Source organism: Oncorhynchus gorbuscha, linkage group LG10 (assembly GCF_021184085.1).
Source record: "Oncorhynchus gorbuscha isolate QuinsamMale2020 ecotype Even-year linkage group LG10, OgorEven_v1.0, whole genome shotgun sequence".
Classification (NCBI taxonomy): domain Eukaryota; kingdom Metazoa; phylum Chordata; class Actinopteri; order Salmoniformes; family Salmonidae; genus Oncorhynchus; species Oncorhynchus gorbuscha.
The window spans coordinates 21,260,373-21,282,029 of NC_060182.1; the positions used below are offsets into that span (position 1 = coordinate 21,260,373).

The following is a 21,657-nucleotide window of genomic DNA, read 5'->3' on the forward strand; positions in this document are numbered from 1 at the left end:
CACTTGCCTAAGGATGCTGGGGGGTTGGGTGGACAGAGTTAGAGAGAGAACTGATCGGTATGCAGAATCAATTGAAGAGGCAGATGCCGTCTAACCAAGGAAGTAATCCAAAAGTTATCATTACTCAAAATGAATCATTATTCATTTTGAGTAATTAAATGGATTTTGTTACTAATCATGTTTATTGTTATGTAATCTGCAATAAATTAAAATGTTCAAGTAATCCGTACCACCCTGGGGACAACATTGGTCAAATGACTCTTTTGTGCCTTACAATGGTTTTGACAAATGCCATTTCATAAAACGACATAACATCTTAAGACTGTTACGATATTATTGAAGGGTTTTGTTCTAAAACTGTGTTATGTTTGTGGGCCTTCTAGCTGCACTGTTTCTAAATCAGCAGACTGTAAAAACTCATTTGTATACCTTTTTATAACTTTAATTTGTCAATTATTATGTAGGCTGATTCAAATGTAGCACTTGATTTAATAGAAGAGCAGCTGGAGGCGGTACAGAGAAAATGCTAAGTGGAGATCTTTACCCAATACCATGATTAAACTCCACAGTCTACAAAATCAACTAAAGCATGAGTCCAATTAAAGAAACAGCCAGAAAGGATAAATAATGTCAAATTAGCATAGTATAACACATAAGCAAAAGTATTTGTTTGAAGGAGCTTATGTTAACTGGTCATTAATTCTCTCGTCATTAATTAACTTCCCCAACTTTTCTTAGTGATTCACTTTCCTTTGTTTTGGTCCTGATGGCCCACTCTCCTTGACATGCCTTTTCATGTGAGCACCAAGCTGTTTACTTCCAGTGGAGAATGTGCTGCACAGCAGTGAATCATTTATAGGTTTAGAAATGAAAAGATAGGGAACCTCAGAGAAGGCAAGGCCTCTTTGATGCATAAATATCTGTCCCCATTCGTGCTCTCTGACAATGTGCTTTGAACCTGCGTGAATTTGTTATTATTATAAGACAGAGCTTCATCAGTCATCTTTTTCATTTGCATCTGCATTTTTATATCCAGCTGGAATCAGTATAGCAATCATACAACGTAGTACAGAATGGTCCCATGTGCTCAATAAAAAGGTAAGATATTATTTGCTGTTTGACTGGAATTCAGTTGAACATGCCAAAGCAATATTTGTGCAAGGTCTTAGTTGACAAATGTCTGCCCAGAAACACATACTTCTTATTATGAAATCTGTGAGTTTTTACAGAACCCAAGACCATTTTAAGTCAGTTTTTTTTAAAGGGGGAAAAGAGCTACTTTGAAAATACCACAATGCAGGTTTGATTGAATTGAGGCCTTTGAGTTAACGACATCAAAAAGGCTCTGAAACAAGACCCTGCAGATAAAGGTCAAACATTTAGACTGAAACAGCCACTTTACAGCCTTGAAACAATTACCTGGAGTAGCGGAACCATGTCAAAGCTCAGCCCATGAATATGCTGCATCTCTCTAATTAGGAGACTAAAGCAAATATGTTCCATTCAGGTGTGTAATCACCCCCATGGCTGATTTATCATGTGAGGAGGAAAGTTGTGGAGGTGGCCTTGATAGGTGGTTCTAGGTACATCTCTCTTTTCTTGGCCTGTCATTACATCTGTCTGCCAGCCTGTTAAGTTGCAGTAATATCACGCTCACACAGCAATGTATCCCATCACCACCATCCATTGAGAGTATTGAAAACAAGAGGGGAGCAGCTCCCATCCCGACATGTCTCCATCCTTGTGCCATAAATTGGTGGCCGGCGCTGCTGTACAGTTTATAATTTGTTTTTATTTGACCCTTATTTTATCAGGTACATTGACTGAGAACACATTTTCATTTACAGCAACGACCTGGAGAATAGTTACAGGGGAGATGAGTGGGAAGTATTTAGCCATTGAGCCAAAAGTTCATCTTTTATAATGTAGTGAAATAAAACTTTTTTTTTAACAAGTTACAATACCCAAAAGGTACTCAATTGGTGGAACGCCCCAGCTGTCTATGACTTAACAGGGAGGGTGTTTCCCCCATCAGCATGACTTCCTTTCCATGGCCGGCTGAAGCATGTTGAAGAAGATAGCGTATCGACTGCTATTTATCCTGATCACCCTGATAGTGACTGAGTCTGATAGTAGTGATCGTAGAACAGATGGACGTGTGTGATCCATCACTCTCTCTGGAGTCTGAACTCTTGACTGGGCTGTGGTTTGTGGTTGGGAGCCCTGAGGGCCATCCAGACCCCACTGTCTTTGATGGTTTCCCTCTCTAACCTCTGATCCTATTACATGTCCATGTGGTGATGGATGGATGACCAGACCAGTACGAGGCACAGACACACACTGAAATGTCCCATCGCCTCGCCCCGACTCCTGATTGGCTACAGTGATCTGAATGGTCACCATCATTGACAGGATTGCAATCAATGTTACAGTATACAGTATAAATAGTTTAGGTCTGGCTGTTTGTTCCTTTCCACTGTTTTGCTAAGCATTCTGTAAAATATGTCTGTGAAAAATGCAAATAAATACAACTCATTTGATTTTGATTGACATTGAAACAGACTAGAATCAATCTGCATTTCAAGGATAGAGAATGTGATTATTTCCCTACATGTAGAGTTATGGTTAGATGCAACACACCCTCGCCAGACCTCTCATTTATTCCAACGTGTGGAGCCATTTCCTGTTGGTGTTCTATGGGTAATATATCACAGCCTGTTTTCACAACCCAAAGGACAGGATATTGTTTAATTCCATGCCTTGGCACATCCATCCAAATCCAGATTTTGCATTTTGTAACATCAGATACCACAGGGGGGAATTGCACAATTGCTCAGCATGGTTGGATTGTCAAGCTGCAGTTAAAACAGTCTCATTTATATGCAGCCATTCAGATGGGAACATTACTGTAAAGAAAGAACAGTTGTTATTTCCAAAAGGTGTTAGCTTTTCCTTTTAATATTGATGAGTAAGTATTCAAAAACCTAATCCAATAGAGTTATACGGCAATAACCTCACCAAATATAAACACACACACTGTTGGTTAAGGGCTTAAGTAAGTCTGTATTTCACTGTTGTATTCAGCGCATGTGACAAATAACGATTTGATTTGTGGTCACACAGGTGAACCTCTCTAATCTTATTTGGTCCATTGCAAATGTTTGACTGCCAGGTCAAATCACATCAATGAAGAATAATAAAGCATATCATCTAATCTTTAACCATGAGAACAGATTTATAATTTGCTGAAAATAGCTGCAAGCTGTTGGCCTTACGTAACCTTAATTGCAATTACATTCATGCAGATGGATACAAGTGGCAGAGCTGTTATTCAGTTGTATTTCTCACCAATCTCATGCTATCTCTAGGTCTTGTTGACGATCTGGTGTCCTGCATATGGCTTTGTCGGGTTCATATTTTCAATTCTGACTGGTTTTGTGGATAAGTTTGCCCTTTTATGGTAAAGACATGCAATAGTGAGATAAGCCTTCCTGGAAATGTCCTGGAAACTCCCCTACAGTAGATTGGCTAGAGGATCAACCACCTCCAAGCGCTACCCTCAAAGTAACGGTAAAGATGAACCCTGATGTGGCCAGGTCTGGAATTCACACTCCTTTTCATCAGCACTAAAATGACATATCTGCCTAGTTCACTCCCAGATGCTACCAGGGACAGATTAATGCAGGAGTTTACCGGGGCTGAAGCCACTGGGCCCAGGCCCATTGGGGCCCCAAGAGGCAGCATTTTCTTTCTTTTTTATGGAGAAAATAAATACAGATAGTATATATTATATATGTAATATATATTTAAAAACTGTTTTACTGCAACCACCAACCACAGGAGGATTCAGGAGCCCTCTCTCAATGAATGTAGACAGCCTGCTGCTGCTTACTGCCGCTAAGCTAATCGTCAGATTGGGGGAGGAGAAGAGGTAGGGGGCACATGTGGGTAATTGGGGGGCCCTGCCTTGATTGGGTAACTGCGTAATAAATAAATGTGACTGGTCAATTGTGTGACACAGGGGCCGGACCCAAGTCCATAGGGGGCCCAAGAGACAAAGCAAATAAAATAAAATAAAACTGCCATTTTAATATGATTTTATCCAACCACAATAACCCACTCTCACTGTTCAAAATACACCAGAGAGCATAATTTAGCAACAGAGGATCCATAGTTTTTTTTTAAATGACTGTGGATAAAATTTTATGACAAGCATACACAGGTAACTGCAGAAATAAAGGAAACATCGTGTCTTAAAAGGGTGTTTGGCCACTACGAGCTGCCAGAACAGCTGCTAAATGACTTAAATGTAAATGTAAATGTAAATGATCCGTGTCAAAGATTCTACAAGTGAACCTAAACCATGACAGGAAAAATGCACCCCACACCATGACATATTATTTGTATCCTTCATTTACTCAAGTGTTTCCTTTATTTTGGCAGTTACCAGTTGCCTGTAGTTGGAAAGGCTGCTATTGGCCAGCATGCTAGCCAAATATACAACTTGTTGTGCTGTGGCCATAGACATATATAATCCATAGAAGGGTTTTGGAACCTCTTACCCTGGCAATTTGAAGATTAAACTCATAGGTACAATACCAATGGCTGCTAGTCCTGACTTGAATGGGCACTATCATCTATGGATTATATTTCTATGGTTGGTTGCAGCTACATGACAAAAAGTATGTGGACACCTGCTCGTCAAACCTGCTCATTCCAAAATCATTAATATGGAGTTGGTCTTTCCACTAGATATTGGAACATTGCTGCAGGGACTTGCTTCCATTCAGCCACAAGAGCATTAGGGCACTCATGTTGGGTGGTTAGGCCTGGCACGTAGTCGGCGTTCCAATTCATCCCAAAGGTGTTTGATGTGGTTGAGGTCAGGGCTCTGTGCAGGCCAGTCAAGTTCTTCCACACCAATCTTGATAAACCATTTCTGTATGGACCTTGCTTGGTGCACGGAAAACAGGAAAGAGCCTACCCAAACTGTTGCCACAAAGTTGGAAGCACAGAATTGTTTAGAATGTCATTGTATGCTGTAGCGTTCAGATTTCCCTTCACTGAAACTACAGGGCCTAGCCCGAACTATGACAAAAAGCCCCAGACCATTATTCCTCCTCCACCAAACTTTACAGTTGGCACTATGCATTCGGGCAGGTAGCGTTCTCCTGGCATCTGCCAAACCCAGATTCATCTGTCAGTCTGCCAGATGGTGAAGCGTGATTCATCACTCCAGAGAACGTTTACACTGCTCCAGAGTCCAATGGCGACAAGCTTTACACCACTCCAGCCGATGCTTGGCATTGCGCATGGTGATCTTAGGCTAGTGTGCGGCTGCTCAGCCATGGAAACCCATTTCACAAAGCTCCCGATGAATAGTTATTTTTCTGACGTTGCTTTCAGAGGCAGTTTGGAACTAGGTAGTGAGTGTTGCAACCGAGGGCAGACCATTTATACGAGCTAGGCACTACAGCACTTAGCGGTCCCATTCCGTGAGCTTCTGCAGCCTACCACTTTGCAGCTGAGCCATTGTTGCTCCTAGACTTTTCCACTTCACAATAACAGCACTTATTGTGCTGTCCTCATTGCCTCTTAATACTGTTCAATCTGTGTGACGCTTCATTGGCCTTGGCTATTGTTTGTTTGAATTCAAGACCTGTTAATCTCAGATTGTTAGAGTAGCCACTCATTTAGGTAATTTGTATGGTATTCAGCTAAAAAGATTCAGCTAATGTTCTATCATCTATATTAAGTAGAATTGCTAACATGTTCCCCATGTGTGGAAATCCTAAAAACACCTCTGCTCAACTGTAGGCTTTGCAACATTGCAAATGTTATTATGGATTTATTATAAAGCAGCTTTTTCTTCAACAGTAAATTTATCACACATCGAACTGCATCTTGGTGCACGGATTTGTTTACAGAAAATGATGGTGTGCCGGGAACTGGAGATGGGCTGGGGCTTATGATTTCTTAATCCAGCCCTGGATGCAACAGTAGGTGTTGTGAGCGGCAATGATACAAATGTTCTCCTTGCTATATCCCTGACACAAATAATGATGGCAAATATTACAGCATAGTGGCTACTGAAAATGATTGAGTTTTGGACAAAAGTCCAAAATGACTTGAACTTTTTGTACACTCCTTAGATTTTCCTATGCCTGTTTAACAAATCGATCCCAAAATGACTTCAGCTTGGTTGAGTAGGCTAAGTAAGTTTCTTGAGCAGGAGAAGAGTGTGAAAGTCTAGCGGAGCTCCAATGATTAATGGTTGGATTGGGAGGCCCAGTGCCTCATGGGAGAAGCGTAATCACAGTGAGCGTAATCACAGCGGCTCATGAGGGACCAGCGAGTAGCGCCCGGCAATCAGGCCACAACAGAGGTCTCATTCATCACATGTGTATTATGCCCTTTTCAGATACAACCCCCTGTGAAATCCTACACCAACACGGCCATGACAGCATCGGAGTGCCTACAAACCCCCACAACTTGTAACTGGTAGAGGGAGGGTCGTAGCCCAGACTCCAGACGGAGCAGGGTAGTTATCGACTCTAAAATATATAGATATTTTTCACTTCAATAGAAACTAGGCCGGTTTATGTGTAGTGAAAAATAGTTGTGTTTTTGTAGTGCATGCTTCTCCTTTCCTCTCCCAAAGACCCTGGCATGCTGCCCTAAAGGGGGTTGATAACAGGCATTATTCAGGGCCTTGTCAACTGAGTCTCTTCCTGTCCTTAAGGATATCACCATGCTGGAACCTCTTTCCCTTCACCCAGTGACCATGACCTCTGACCCTTACAGTAACAACAGGGCCAGGCAAGCAGGGCACGTGCTCTGGGGCCCCTGACCTCCATGGGGCCCTAATAATTTTTCTGTGGGGGGGGGGTCAGAAAGGACTTTTTAAAAGTATTATGATGATGTACGTGAGTGATCACACGGCCACCAGAGTATTTATTGAAAATGAATATTGTTGTTAATTTACATGTGTATAGATATATATATATTTTTTGTTTTTTATTGTTTTTATTTATTATTCTACACATTTTATTCAAGCATATGAACACCTCATAAGAAATGGCAAAAAGGATAGAATGGCAGTAAATTAGCTTTAAAACGGCAACATTTTCTCTCAGCATCATGGCAAAATGTGTAGAATATCAGCAAATTCTCTTTAAAACTGCAACAAAAAATATGGGTTGGGGGCCCCCTGGAGGTAGGGGCCCCAAATGTGGTAGTCCGGCCCTGCTTAACAATTACAGTTTGACCCAGAGGCTGGACAATAGCCAGGCCAGTCATCTCTATGTCGCTGCTCCAGACAGGGCAGAGATACTCAGGGTGTGTTGGACAGGCATGAATGTGAATGAACTAAGACTCTCTCAGTCAACCAACCGTGAAGCAACAGTAATCTACCATTTAATTTTTGGATGATATCCTAATATTCTGATATGCAGCGTGAAAAACAGTTGAGGGCATCTGTCAAGACAAATCTATGTGTTGCACTGCAGCCAAGGCAGGCCGGGGGACATTTACTCACAGGCAGGCATAAGGCATACTGTAGAAGTTGACCAGACCTTCGTCTTGTCTTTGTAAACAAATTGTGTGAATTGTAAACGCCAACGCCACTGAGGAAGACAAGAACTGACATAATCTACCCTCTCTGCATGGAATGTATGTGGCAGGTATCTCTTGTGCTAACTCCCAAAGAATCACTCCATACAGCTAATACATACTATACATTCCTATGCTGAAAGCAGAGAAAAATACCAACAGGTCTGAACAGTGATAGTGTAGTAAAGCAGGATGGCTTGCCGAGGCTGGGAAAATCCACAGATGACTGTTTGTTACACGATACCTACTTACAGTATAGTACAAGAGTCTGAACTCCCATAGCTCTGACCTAGTTCGTCATTCAGTAGCTGTACAGTGGCGGTGATGAAATCACGTGGAGTTTATTCAGTTCAAATCACTGTATTACTGTAAACATTATGAAAGGTAAACCCATAAACCCTATAGGAATCTCATGATCTGATTGAGGGATTTTTCTCTCAGGGTGAAACCTGATTTTATGAGAAGACTATCCAACATATTGGAGGCCCCACACAGCGGCCATTTAGAGGGCATACACAATCACAGCTACTACCTATGAATGTGTCACAGACGAGACGACCTCAAGTTGAAAGCAGAGATAGGTATTCTCTATGAACACTGTACCCTCATGACCTATCCTCCAGACATTTAACTAATGTCTTCATCATCTGCTGACCATCTCAGGAGCTGCTCTTGTACAGTATTTATGCCCTGGGGAGGCCTGCTAGCTCTGAGAGCTTACTGATGATGGTACGTGAGTGACACTGCTACAGAGGAAGATCTTCCTCTCTTCCACAAGGAAGATACAGAAATGTCACAATACTGTATCATCTGTCACTTTGGGTTTGAATTAAAGAAAACCTTTATTGAGAGGTTATCCTCAGGAATTTCCATTTGATAAGATGCCTAACTAAAATTAGTACCAAAAAAAGAAAAAAAGACAAGCATAGTTATCTCCAACCCCTGTCGAAGACTCACTGTCTAGGGACCATTTGCTTTCCATGAACCATAGCTTTTCCTGGACCCAGCGCCAGCTACAGTAGTAGCTACTATAGACTGATTAAGAATTCCTACATGGAACACAGGATGTAAGAGAAAAAGGGCAGTAAATCATCTGAGGCTCTAACACTGGGCTAGTGTTGTCACAGGCACAAACCATTTCATTGGATGAATGTAGTTCCTATCGTTTAATGAATTAACAAATGGCATATACAAGAACTGCTGTCATGTATAGTGCCTTTCACTAGGTCTCAAAGGTCATTGTATGTGATTTACTCACGTTAAATAAAGCAATTCTAGAAAATGAATAGAAACTTATCGGCAGTACCTTAATGTGTTAAACTGTGGACTGCTAGAGCTGTTCAATATCAACTATACCAAAACCACAGTTTCCATATTAGTGTTGTCGACTTACCCTCAGTGTTCCCAGGCTGTTCGTTTGGGCCCTGGTAGTTGAAGAGGGTGTGGGGCTGTCTCCTGGCCAGCTGGTCTCCCTCCTCCCTCGTGACAGGAGCTCTGCTGGTCGGGCTGAACTTCTCTGTGGGGAATGAAGACTCCTGGTCAGGTTTACTCTGGGGCGTTCTGGGCTCCTCACGCTGCTCCTCAAGGTGCTCCTCAAGGTGCCTTCCATGACTTTGGGATAAAAGACTGCTATCATGGTGGTGACTGCTGTGGCTGTCTCTTTGTTCGTGGAGGCCAGTGTGTCTCACTCCCTTGTCACTACGGACAGTTGGTGTGACGTCCTCCGAACTGTCACTCTTCATCATTCTGTCACTGTCTCTGTGATGCCTGTTGTCCCGGTCAACAACCTCCTGTTGACGCCTTTGGCTCTCTGAGGTCACTTCCTGTGTAGTTGTTGATGTTGTTGACTCACTTGAGGTGGTCTGATCTATGTGATGTGGATCCTCAGTAATGGCCGCCTCCTCTGTTCGCTCCTGATCGTATGTTCCTAGTCTCTCTCTCAGCTCCTGCCTCAGGTCATTAAAAATCTCATAAGGAGAAGAGCTTGTCTCAGCATAGGATGGTGACACCGTGGTAGATTCTGTTGGCTGGACCAGGTCTTGTGGAGTGGTAAATGTGGGGTCAGGCAGTGTGTAGTCATAATCCTCATCTTCATCCTGGACAGATGGCTCCTCTTTGTAAAGAGGTAAGGTGTTAGCGGTGGGGAATGGGTCTAGCGGGCTTGTCTGTTTGTTATCATGCAGTTTGCTGAGGTCTCTCTGAGGGTCGTTGTTCTGTGTGGTTGTTGCTATCATGGGCTTCTTAACATTACCAGAGTCACAGTCAGGGATAGGGGAACACATCAGGCTCCCGCCATCATTAGGACAGTGACACACCTGACAAGGGTCCACCTGGAAGGAGTGACCTGCCTCGTATTTCTGGTTAATGTGGATACAGCCAATGCGCTCACACTGCGGACACCCATCCGTGGGTTCCGCGACAGCGATGCAGTTGGGAGGGATCTCGGGACACGGGATGAAATGGCACCCGATCCTCCCGCCTCCCTGTGGACAAGAACATTCTGTGCTTCCGAAATCCACAAAGTAAGATTCTCCCTCTGGAACTTTACCATTCCGGAATCCTGCATGGATGCAGTCATAGTACTGGTAACCTTCACATGAGCATCCTATTTTAACACAGGTGGCACAGCAAGCGCCCTTCTCCAAAACCTCCTCAATGCAGTTGTCCAACACTGGGCAATCCACGCTTGTACAGTCCCTTTGGCTTAGACAGGTGCCCAGGCACAACAGGAGCACACATTGAAAGAGCATCAGATTATTTTGGTTCATTTTGCATAAAAGTCCCCCAAGAACAAATGTTGAAAATTGAATTTGTTGATAACAATTGTACCCAGTCCTCTGCAGTCGAACAAGAGTGAGAATGATGTTGAAGGTCCGATTTCAAATGGCCTCTTCAACCTGTGAGAATGAAAGAGATATAACATCTGTTCTGTTATGTTACTGTAGTGACAGAACCATAAGGTTAATCACTAAGTTGTCTGTTTCTTCTACTTACTTGTTGTTTTTGATTGACTTTTGATATTATTGGTATCGATAGTTGAACTGCATTGTTGAGGAAGCTGCAGGTAAGCATTTTGCTGCACTGTTTACAGCTGCTGTAACCTGTGTACGTGTCAAATAAACTTTTATCTGCTTTCCTTTGAACTGGGTCCCACCAGTGTGTTTAAACTAGCTAACATTACTGTCATTATGCCTAGACTAAAATTGACCATTGAGCTAATGTATGTTTTTCCATGCCCACTCTCTTGGGTCACAGCACAGCTGTGGATGCATGCTGTGGTTTACATTACATTGGCATGAACATTTGGCTACAGGTAACGCCGGATAGGGTTGGGGGGAAATATGGACAACCCTAGACAAACTTTCCACAGTTAGAAAAGCAAGGCTGAAATAACAAAACATTCCGAAACAATTGGAGGCCCACACATAAAAAGTTGACAGTGCTTGGAGCAGAAGATTGTTTATCAGCAACAATATCAACTTAATTTATTATTGCCTTGTAAAAAGCTTTATAAAGTTAAGTTTCTTTAAGATAAAGAGGGTATTGTTGAGGTACAGCAACAGGTTGTTAGGAGCAGATGAAAGTACTCCACCTACAGTACTGCACCTGACAGAGCATGAACAACTTCTACTGATACAATAATAAACAGAGAGCTACGCTAATCGTCTAATACAGCTATTCCCAAACTGGGGTACCCACAATACCGTCAGGGGTACGCCAAATGAAAATGTGATTCACATGTTTGTTGTTGTTTTTTTACACAAAATAAAATAAAATATTCTGTCCATTTATATTTTCCAATGGGGCTATACATTTGGGCGAGGTTTTTTTCTCACCTGAGTAACCTCGTTTCACTAACAACACAATGTCAAATACAGGTAGCCTAGTCAAATAATTAACATCCAATCACATTAACCGGTATTCTCTCACGGGAATTCCACTAATGGTCCGTATGTAGCCAAACGTAGCTGCTGCTCATTCAGTTTGCTCCAAAATGGATAAATGGTTGAAAAAAGTAAGAGACATACCAGCTCTACTGGTAGTACTGCTACTACCAGCAGTACTACACCTGCACCTGTCGACGACACCAGTTGTTCTGCTTCCACAAGCACATCCAATGCTAGCATAAGTAATTCTACATTTGTTGTTAGCCCAGCTAGCATGGACACTGAGATTTGTGAATCTGATGCAGCCAAAGGGCTACTGCCCCCTTACCCAGGAAAACACCGAACAACAAACAGGGACGTTGGACCATCGAAGAAGCACAAATATGATGAGAACTACATTGATTTAGAGTTCACTTATATTTGGTGTAGTGCCTTTCCTCAGCCATAGTGTGTTATATGCGCAAAAGTACTATCTCACAACTCAATGAAACCTTCACTCTTACGCAGACATTTAGAAACAAAACATGCCAATTTGAAAAATAAGCCACAGGAGTTTTTTGAGCAAGATGTGTTGGTATCTGTACTGATGGCGCAAAAGCCATGATTTGGAGACATATTGGAGTGGTAATGCGCGTGCAGTTGCTCCCGACGTCACTTGGGTACACTGCAGCATCCACCGAGAGGCTCTTGCTGCTAAGAGAATGCCTGACAGCTTGAAAGACGTTTTGACACTACAGTGAAAATGGTTAACCTTGTTAAAGCAAGGCCCCTGAACTCTTGTGTATTTTCTGCACTATATGGGCAGCGACCATGTAACGCTTTCACATACAGAGGTGTGCTGGTTATAAAGGGACAAAGTATTGACATATTTTTTTTAATTGAAAGAAGACGAGCTTAAAGTTCTCTTTACTGACCATAATTTCAACTTGTCTGACCGCTTGCATGATGACGAGTTTCTCACACAACTGGCCTATCTGGGTGATGTTTTTTCTTGCCTGAATGATCTGAATCTAGGATTACAGGGACTCTCCCCAAATATATTCAATGTTCGGGACAAAATTGAGGCTATGATTAAGACGTTGGAGCTCTTTTCTGTCTGCATTAACAAGGACAACACACAGGTCTTTCCATCATTGTACGATTTTTTGTGTGCAAATGAACTCAAGCTTACGGACAATTTAAAATGCGATATAGCGAAGCACCTGAGTGAGTTGGGTGCGCAATTACGTAGGTACTTTCCAGAAACGGATGACACAAACAACTGGATTCGCTATCTCTTTCATGCCCTGCCTCCAGTCGACTTACCAATATCTGAACAAGAGAGCCTCATCGAAATTGTAACAACCGGTTCTGTGAAAATGAAATTTAAATCAGAAACCTCTGCCAGATTTCTGGATTGGGCTGCGCTGTTAAGACACTGATGCCCTTTGCAACCACATACCTATGTGAGAGTGGATTCTCCACCCTCACTAGAATGAAAGTTAAATACAGGCACAGACTGTGTGTGGAAAATGATTTAAGAAAACCCAATACAAGCGAACATTGCAGTTGCTGTACATGCATCCTTTCAAGCACACCCTTATCATTAACCTGTGGTGAGTTATTCACAATTTTCGATGAACAAATAAGGTTTTATATGTATTTTGGTTAAATAAAGAGAAAAATGATTGATTATTATATTATTATTTGTGCCCTGGTACTATAAGAGCTCTTTGTCACTTCCCACGAGCCAGGTTGGACAAAAACTCACACTCATTCTTACGTTTAATAAATCTATCGTATAGTGTGTGTGTGGCAGGCTTACAATGAGGCAAAAAAACGACATTTAAGAGTGCGCTGACCCTGGTGCTAAAGGGGGTACGCAGCTGGAGGTTGAATGTTTGAAGGGGTATGGGACTATAAAAGGTTTGGGAACCACTGGTCTATCACAATTCAGTAGTAGGCTTGTAATGTGGTTGATAGTGCCGATCACTTCCAAATCTGCAATTCAGAAAGTGGGAAGTGTGTAAGTTCTTGATAAGATGAATTTCTTACACTATTGTACTGAACAATCTTTGCAGTGATCCATATTCAGACGGGTTATTCAGACAATTCTATACTCGTGTGTCATCCAAGTCAGTGATGTGACTTCAAATCAGAGAACATATTATTGAAAATTAAGTGTTTTCTATTTCACTTTTCCTGTTTTCCTCCACTGCTCGTGTTCTTGGTCCAGTTATAAGAGACACTGCGACATTTCAAGCAAAGAAATCTGTTTTATGATTCCACAAGTTATTTTCCAAAATACATTCCTGTTGTAAGTGAAACATTCTGTGTATAAAAAAATGATATTCGATCTACTCCTGACATTTTAGTCATCTTTAACACTGAGCTTAACACTCAGTTGAGGAATATTAACAGTGTTAGTTAGACTCAAAAGACACACATAGTGTCCCCTTAGTGCTAAGAAACAGCTTGCTGGTGCATGGATTCCAACATATGGTGGAGCAGTTTGGGAGGGCAAAAATCACCCCGTGTTGACATGGTATATTTTCCTCAATAGACACCCTCCACGCTCGTGTGTACATTGGTTGTATGGAGAAACCTGCACTGACACGTCTTTAAACTCTCAAAGCAACTCATAACTGCATACAGTCAATGTTTTCTATATCAACATATTCTAAAATACTATGCTCCTGACATGTTATATTAATATGTTTAAATATATTTGAATAAGAATGTTGAGTTTATCAACCTATATAGTGTTATGAACTGTAAGTATGCCAAAGTGTGCTGCTCTGTGTTGAGGCATCCTATTATCTAGGAGCAAATTCCTCCTTCATTGCTGATTATATAAGGGACCATGCACGGCCTTCCCTTCAGTGAGGATTCTATCATCATACACTAACACAGCCCCTCAGTGTCAAACTCAACCAAGCGCACAGTTAACAGGTTATAGCAGTCACAGCCAAGTGCAGAGGTTTTTTAAATGAAATATTACAATCTCCTTTTCAAAATTCAACGTTTTTTTTCAAATTCAAACCTTTTGAGAGCCATCAGACATCCAATTGAAAGTAAAACATTGGTTCTGGCTACCTCTCTCACATCTGGGGCTACATTTCTCTCTTCATCATACCAGACCACAGAATGAGAAGGACTGCAGCACAGACTAATGCACCACTTAGACAATCAATGATGGCTTTGCATGCAGCGGGTAAGGAATCATTTCAGGTCTCACAGTCTTGACTGGCATGTGATCCACTGGTTTGGTGTTTTAGTTGTGTTGAATTCAGCACATTGCATGTGAAGACAATTGGCATGATTGTTCCTATGTCTGCCACATCTTAGAGTGAGATTCAAAAAGGAAATGGAAAGTCTGTCTGGGAAAATAAAACTGATTGTGTGAATATGTGTCACGCACAACCATTATCAGAATCTGTGTTAGGAAGCTAAAGTGAATGGAAGAAACATCTGGCCACTGTATCATTGCTTACATAGATAATACTCATTTGTTTCAATGAAACAAAGTACATTGTACGTTTTTCAATCTGTTAACACAATGTCCAAAGCTTCTGAAAACAATGGTTGCGGGCTTGGCTTGCTCATCCCACTCTCCACCTTTGTCAACCACAGCTCTTGCCAGGACACAGAAAACATTTAACATGGTAATGAACATCAGGAAAAGTTCTCAATAGTACTGTTTGTGGTTAGTCTTAAGGTTTTGAAATACTGTATTTTCTGACTGTTGTAAAGATTTAAAGATAGACTGAAGTTATCTGGTATACTTTGCATAAGAATGTCTTGAATGCGATTAAGTCAGTAGCCTGAGGGGTGATAAGGTGCACAAATTCACATAAATCCAAATCACTTTTAACAAATATTACTGTTTACACTTTGTCATTACATACACATTGATATAAGCATTAGGGATAACTTCAGGGATAATTGAAGAGAATACTGCATATTTTTATATTGGAAATATGATTTAAACCCATTTTCTCTGTGTTTTAACAAAGAAGTGTGAAATAGGCATAATTTAATAGATTATTAAAATGCTGATATCTTAGTTATTTGGAGAAAGGAACGAAAATATAGCCTGACAAATCTGTTCAAGTCAGTGACATGCTGCCATACCAAGCCATGCACACAACTGATGGGTAGAAGTTTAGGAAAACACCATACTTCATACATGTTTTACATCATGGAAAGAATCTCAAGCAGTCTCTTATATAAGGTTAGCACATAAACGCATTTTCACAATGATGTGTACAAAGGCAGTGATTGAAAAGTTTATATTTACCTTGCGTCTCAGTTCTGTCACTGTGCGACGGGTAGACTATCCTGTATTATCTACTGGCCAGCGGTTGTGCCCAAAGTTAGCTGTGCGCGTTCTAATGAGAAGGGGGATGTGCAAGCGCTCGCTGCGAAGGGAGAGAGGAAAGGGCGGATCAAAAACTTTCTTTGCTCTCCTAATACTTTGGAAAATTAGAAGTCTGGAATAATTTCGCGCCTCTATTTTATTACACTACTGATTCACGCTTGAACGAATTCCAATCCCCTACTCCTTGCATCTCGTTGCTCTTTTACTTTACCGAAATAGGCTGCTTGCTGTCACATTCCAATATTAGCCATTGCACTTGTGTTTACTGCTGAATGCAGTCCTTTTCCCTGGCGCAATTTACATTTGAATTATTGAGACATTTTTGTGTAGATTTTATAACTCCAGCTGAATCAACCAAAAATAGATTGTGCAGCTCAAGACCTATTATGCCCATATTTTGCCCATTCGATCACCTTGAAAAGGACAAAGGACAGGCTAAAATGGCTACAAGTCACACACAATAATCAAAATCTCCTGCAAATCTTCTCACTCAATAAGAAAATATCACATGATCCATGCGGTGTTTCATGTTTTAGGCCCAGAGATTAAGAAAGCCGTCTGTGTGTATCTGTTTAAAGACAATCAGGTACTGTAATTCAATGGAGTGGGTAAACTGCTCTCCCGCTAAAAGGCAGACACATGACTGACGCGTTGATTAGATTTAGCCCAATCTCTGTCTACCTGAGAGGACAGCCTGGTCTCATAGACTAGACCTAATCATGAACATAAATCCAGGACACTCAAAATAGTATACATATTAGACTTGGTATAGTTACATAAAATACAGAATAATACTTAAAGGGATACTTTTGGATTTTGGCAAAAAAGCCCTTAATCTACTTCCCCAAAGTGAGATGAAATTGTGGAGACCATTTTTATCTATCTGTGTGCAGTTTGAAGGAAGTTGCTAACTAGCGTTAGTGTAATTGCTGCACGCTAGTAGATACCATAGTATCCACAAAAATCCACAAGTTTCCCTTTAAGGCAAAAACTAAAGTAGGGTGGTTGGTCAGGTTGGATGGGTAGGTGCATAACGTGAACGTCTAGCAGCCCAAAGGTTGCGCGTTCAAATATCATCATGGACAACTTTAGCATTTGAGCTATTTAGCAACTTTGCAACTACTTACTACTATTTAGCTACTTTGTTACCAAACCCTTTCCTTAACCTAACTTTAACCCTTTAACCTAACTCCTAACCTTAACACTAACCTTAACCTCTAACCTTAACCACTAGCCTAGCTAACGTTAGCCACCTAGCTAACAGTAGCATTAGCGATCTAGTCACCTGGCTAACGTTAGTCTAAACAAATTGGAATTCAAATTGGGAACATATCATACTAATCGAAAAGGAAACCCCTGTGATGTTGACTAACCTCTGAAAGGTTTTCCTAGCCACCATGCTTCTACATCTGCATTGCTTGCTGTTTGGGGTTTTAGGCTGGATTTCTGTACAGCACTTTGTGACATCTGCAGATGTAAAAAGGACATTATAAATAAATACATTTTATTGATTGATTTATTGATTGAAATAACCCTCAAGGAGAGGTCAGCAACCACCAACTCCATCACTGTCTGACACACACCTCGAGCCAGTCTGTTTTATCTTATTTAGGGGTCATGGGGGCCATCAGTGAGAATGATCCTAGAGACAAAAGTCCCCTTAGTGAATGGATAGATTGATCTGACAAACACAAGGGGATTTATGGTGCCATTGGTGGCTTTATTTTAGGGACACCCCCACTATAAATCAATGACATGGATGAGTCAATGGTTCCAGCATTTGTTTTTGTGTGCACATTGTTGAAAAGGGAAAACAATATGGAGATCATATAGCTTCTTCTGAACTATTGATCTGATGTAGTAGGGAAAGGGAAACGATGTACCTAGTCAGTTGCACAACTCAAGTGTCTTCTTCATTTAACCCGACCCCTCTGAATCAGAGAGGTGCTGCCTTAATCGACGTTATCGGCGCTCGGGTAGCAGTTGTTGTGGAGGTTAACTGCCTTGCTCAAGGGCAGAATGGCAGATTGTTCCACCTTGCCGGCTTGGGGATTAAAACAAGCAACCTTTCGGTTACTGTTCCAACGCTCTAATCGCTAGGCTACCTGCCACGAGTATAGTGCTAGTATAGTACTAGTATAGTACAAAGTATAGTATAGTGCTAGTATTGTACAGAAAATCTGAGCAGATTGCCCTTGTATAGAGACACAATGAAGATGGCAAGCTTTATCATTTTGAGAAATCACCTGTCAGTCTTCACTGGTTTAACAAACTGTGTTATAAACAAATTCGTACAAGTGTAATCCATGACCCAAAGTGTTGTTCAGTGCTATCCTGTAATTGGGTGAAACATTTGCCCCATAGTCTATCTTTCCAGCACCCACTGATGTTGTCCAGTACAGGTTAAGTCCATCCACCCACATTGTGTCCAGTTGTATTGTGACTGACTACATACCATTGTCGTGACCGCCCAGGGAACAAACACAGATTTTCTTCTGGTCCAGAGCTCAGAGCTGGACTGTGATCTCAGCCTGGGGTGTGCCTGGCAGCCATGCCGTCTCTGGTGTTTTAATGACCTGAGCCCATGAGCTAACTGGCTGTGGAGCTCAGCTCACTAATGCTGGGGGAGCCTGCACGGTGTCACTCTACTCCTTGCTCCAGACCCCTAGCCGCAATTAAAACCAACACCAAATGCCTCTCAACTACCCTGCTACTTCCTAAATAGTGCACTACTTTTGACCAGGGCCCCAAATGTGGCTGTGGTCAAAAGCAGTGCACTACTGTATGGAGAACAGAGTCCGTTGTGATTTGAGACACAACGGGAGGGATTTGAGAAGTAGGAACTGTTTAGCTGCATAATGACACAAATGAAAAGGCACACCAGGGGAGGAAATTGAGTTTAAGTCTGCTTTTGCTCTGGAGCCATGGTACATTCAATACAGATTGTATAACACAAGACCACCTACTATTTGTGTAATGAAGTCTAACTGAACTTTTGTAGTGCGAACAGACTTCAAGCAATATGTAGCCTAACCCCCTAAAGACTTCATGGTTGATCATGTTGTCTTTTCATCATGATTATTAATGCGAGGAGTGAACGTGGACGGAAATGCGATTTTATGAGAAACTCCTTCTCCGCTCGCGCTTCATCGGTCAGATTACGTTTTCAGAGGTGGATCGCTAAATAAATGTGTAAAGTTATAAAAACGAATTTAGATAGTTGTGCAAGACATTTTATAGATAAAAGGATAAGTAGCATATAGTTTTTAAACATGTGCATGCTTTTCTCCTCCCACAATACAACAGCTGATTCAAAGGGGTGTGTCAGATATCAAAACTCTTCCGAGGTAGGATACACTTGTGCTTCCTTGCTAAATGGAGGATATAGAGAAGGACGGAGAAGAGAGGACAAAGGAGAGACTTTTCTCTAAACAAGAAAAGGCCAAATGTCTTTGTTGTAAATGTTTTGGTGCCAAACTGTTGGCAGCTGTGAAAAAAAGTCAAAAGTTGGAAGACTTAATTGAAAATAATACCACTGTTGATTAGATGCTTTTTTCATGAATTAGGCTATTTTCTCTTGAACCATATGCTATATCCAGCAGAAACTCATGGACAAAATGGACACAGATATACAAAATGTATACTATATACTATATATATCACATTTTTTAAAGTTACTTGAATATAAATAACTAAAGTTACCATAGATTGATTACCTGTTAATTACCAAAATGACTGAAGATTCCAGACGTTTAACCAAATTCTCAAAATAACCTTGACATCATCATAATTCAGATTTATCTAAGCAAGTTTGCGACCTTTGGCACATGTGACTTATGAAAGACGTCATCATGTAACAAGCCTTGGCAAGAGAGGCAGGCTGCTCCACTGTAGTTGACCTTTGAATGCTCGTCTGAGGCTCCCAGTGGGCGACCTGGCTGCAGTAAAGCCTCTCAGTGCAGGGTAACCTGATCTGACACAGGGCTGATTTGGGAAAGGTAATTGCATCCCGCTCTGTTGTTATTACCCAGTCATGCATGTCTGAATGGTGACTTCTGCCAATACTAATTCACCCACCCTACCGCCTTCAGTCCCTGCCTCTTAATAATCCACCTAATTGGGCCAGTTTACTCAGGGATCCCTCCGGAAACTCTCCAGCACTTTCCACCATTACACATTTTCTCAAATAACTTTGGGAGGGGTTTATCACCTGTTTATAACAACTTTCTTCTGACCCGAATTAGGTCATTCTCACCAGGGAAGAACTGAGCTGTGTTGTGTAGTATCTGTATATTTACATTATTTTAATTGAAGTAGACATCATTGACTGTGACATCATTGTCTGCTAGGGGCCCCCTGAGTGCAGCAGGTGTTAATGTTATCTGCCCGTTGCGAGACACAATGTGCTGACCTCTCATCTCTGTTTGAACAGGTGGAGAGGGGATCCTCAGCTGCAAGTCCACAATAGTCACATATACTGTTGGGTTGTAAGATGTCTATTGCCTCATCCTTTTAGTGTTGTCTATTATCACCTGATTGCATGTCTAACGTCACTAGGCCCTATTGAGTGTGCAGAATCTGACTCATGCATACACATTGTTTCCACTGTGCTATTTTTGAAAAATACCCACGAAACAGTACAAATCATGAATATTAACATAAGTAAATGAGATAGGTACATAAAAATCCTAATACCAGAGGGTAACTTTACAGTCCCATTCAGGTGTGGCACATTGCCACACACAGCTGTAGGCTATTGGTCAATAAAATGTCCCTCATTCTGTTCTAACAGCGAGCCCCCTTGCCTTTCAGAGAGAGAGCAGTACTGTAGGTCAATGATGAAGTGAGGGGAGGAAGTCTTCAAAGCAGCCCAGTAAAGACAGCGTAATGTGGCACTGCAGAGGGCTACACAAAGGGAAATTAAGAGTGAATATAATTTACAGGATGTTACAGTTTTACAAAATGTTAAATCTTTTAACTTTGCCCATATTAGTCAATTTATTTCTGTCGAAAGTGACAGAAATATAAAGGGTGATATTTCATCCAGTCTTAATAGTAACAATGAATATATTTTACTGAATGGGATGAACAGAATGAAAACAGATAGAGGGCAAGATAAAGACACAGGCCTGTATTCTACACCGCATATAATATGAACCACAATAGTTTTCCAGTGTTTACCACTGATATGCCTATGTGAACTCCTATATCGATGGAGATGAAGAAATGCATCTCCTGGGTTTTTACATTTGTTAAATAAACAAAAGTCAGAATATATCACACCGGGAACACATGGAAATATTTTAGTGAGATTATCCGCTATTGTCTATGATTACGAGTGCCAGGAGCTGCAAAATAGAAACGCTTTTCAGCTATTTCCACTTAATGCCTGCACCATGGAAATAGCAAGGGAATTCAAAGCACGGAACTAAGTACATGTAAAGGGTTTTAACACCTTGAATGCAGCTCTCTAAATCTATTTATACACCTTGAATGTAGCTCTCTAAATCTATTTATACACCTTGAATGCAGCTCTCTAAATCTATTTATACACCTTGAATGTAGCTCTCTAAATCTATTTATACACCTTGAATGCAGCTCTCTAAATCTATTTATACACCTTGAATGCAGCTCTCTAAATCTATTTATACACCTTTAATGTAGCTCTCTAAATCTATTTATACACCTTGAATGTAGCTCTCTAAATCTATTTATACACCTTGAATGCAGCTCTCTAAATCTATTTATACACCTTGAATGTAGCTCTCTAAATCTATTTATACACCTTGAATGCAGCTC

At 41.2% G+C, this 21,657-nt stretch overlaps 1 protein-coding gene across 2 annotated transcripts in view; it reads right to left on the reverse strand.

The window, feature by feature from the left end:
* LOC124045674 (fibulin-2-like) overlaps positions 1 to 15,955 on the reverse strand; it is a 51,910-nt gene extending 35,955 nt beyond the window's left edge. The window contains exons 1-2 of one of the 2 annotated variants that reach the window (XM_046365171.1): positions 15,778 to 15,955; positions 9,005 to 10,508 (exon numbers count right to left, since the gene is read on the reverse strand). In XM_046365171.1, the coding sequence (XP_046221127.1) occupies positions 9,005 to 10,379 (1,375 nt within the window). In that variant the 5' untranslated portion in view covers positions 10,380 to 10,508; positions 15,778 to 15,955. The remainder of the gene's footprint in view (positions 1 to 9,004; positions 10,509 to 15,777) is intronic. The other variant, XM_046365170.1, reaches the window with a different exon arrangement.
* Positions 15,956 to 21,657: the final 5,702 nt, after the last annotated feature.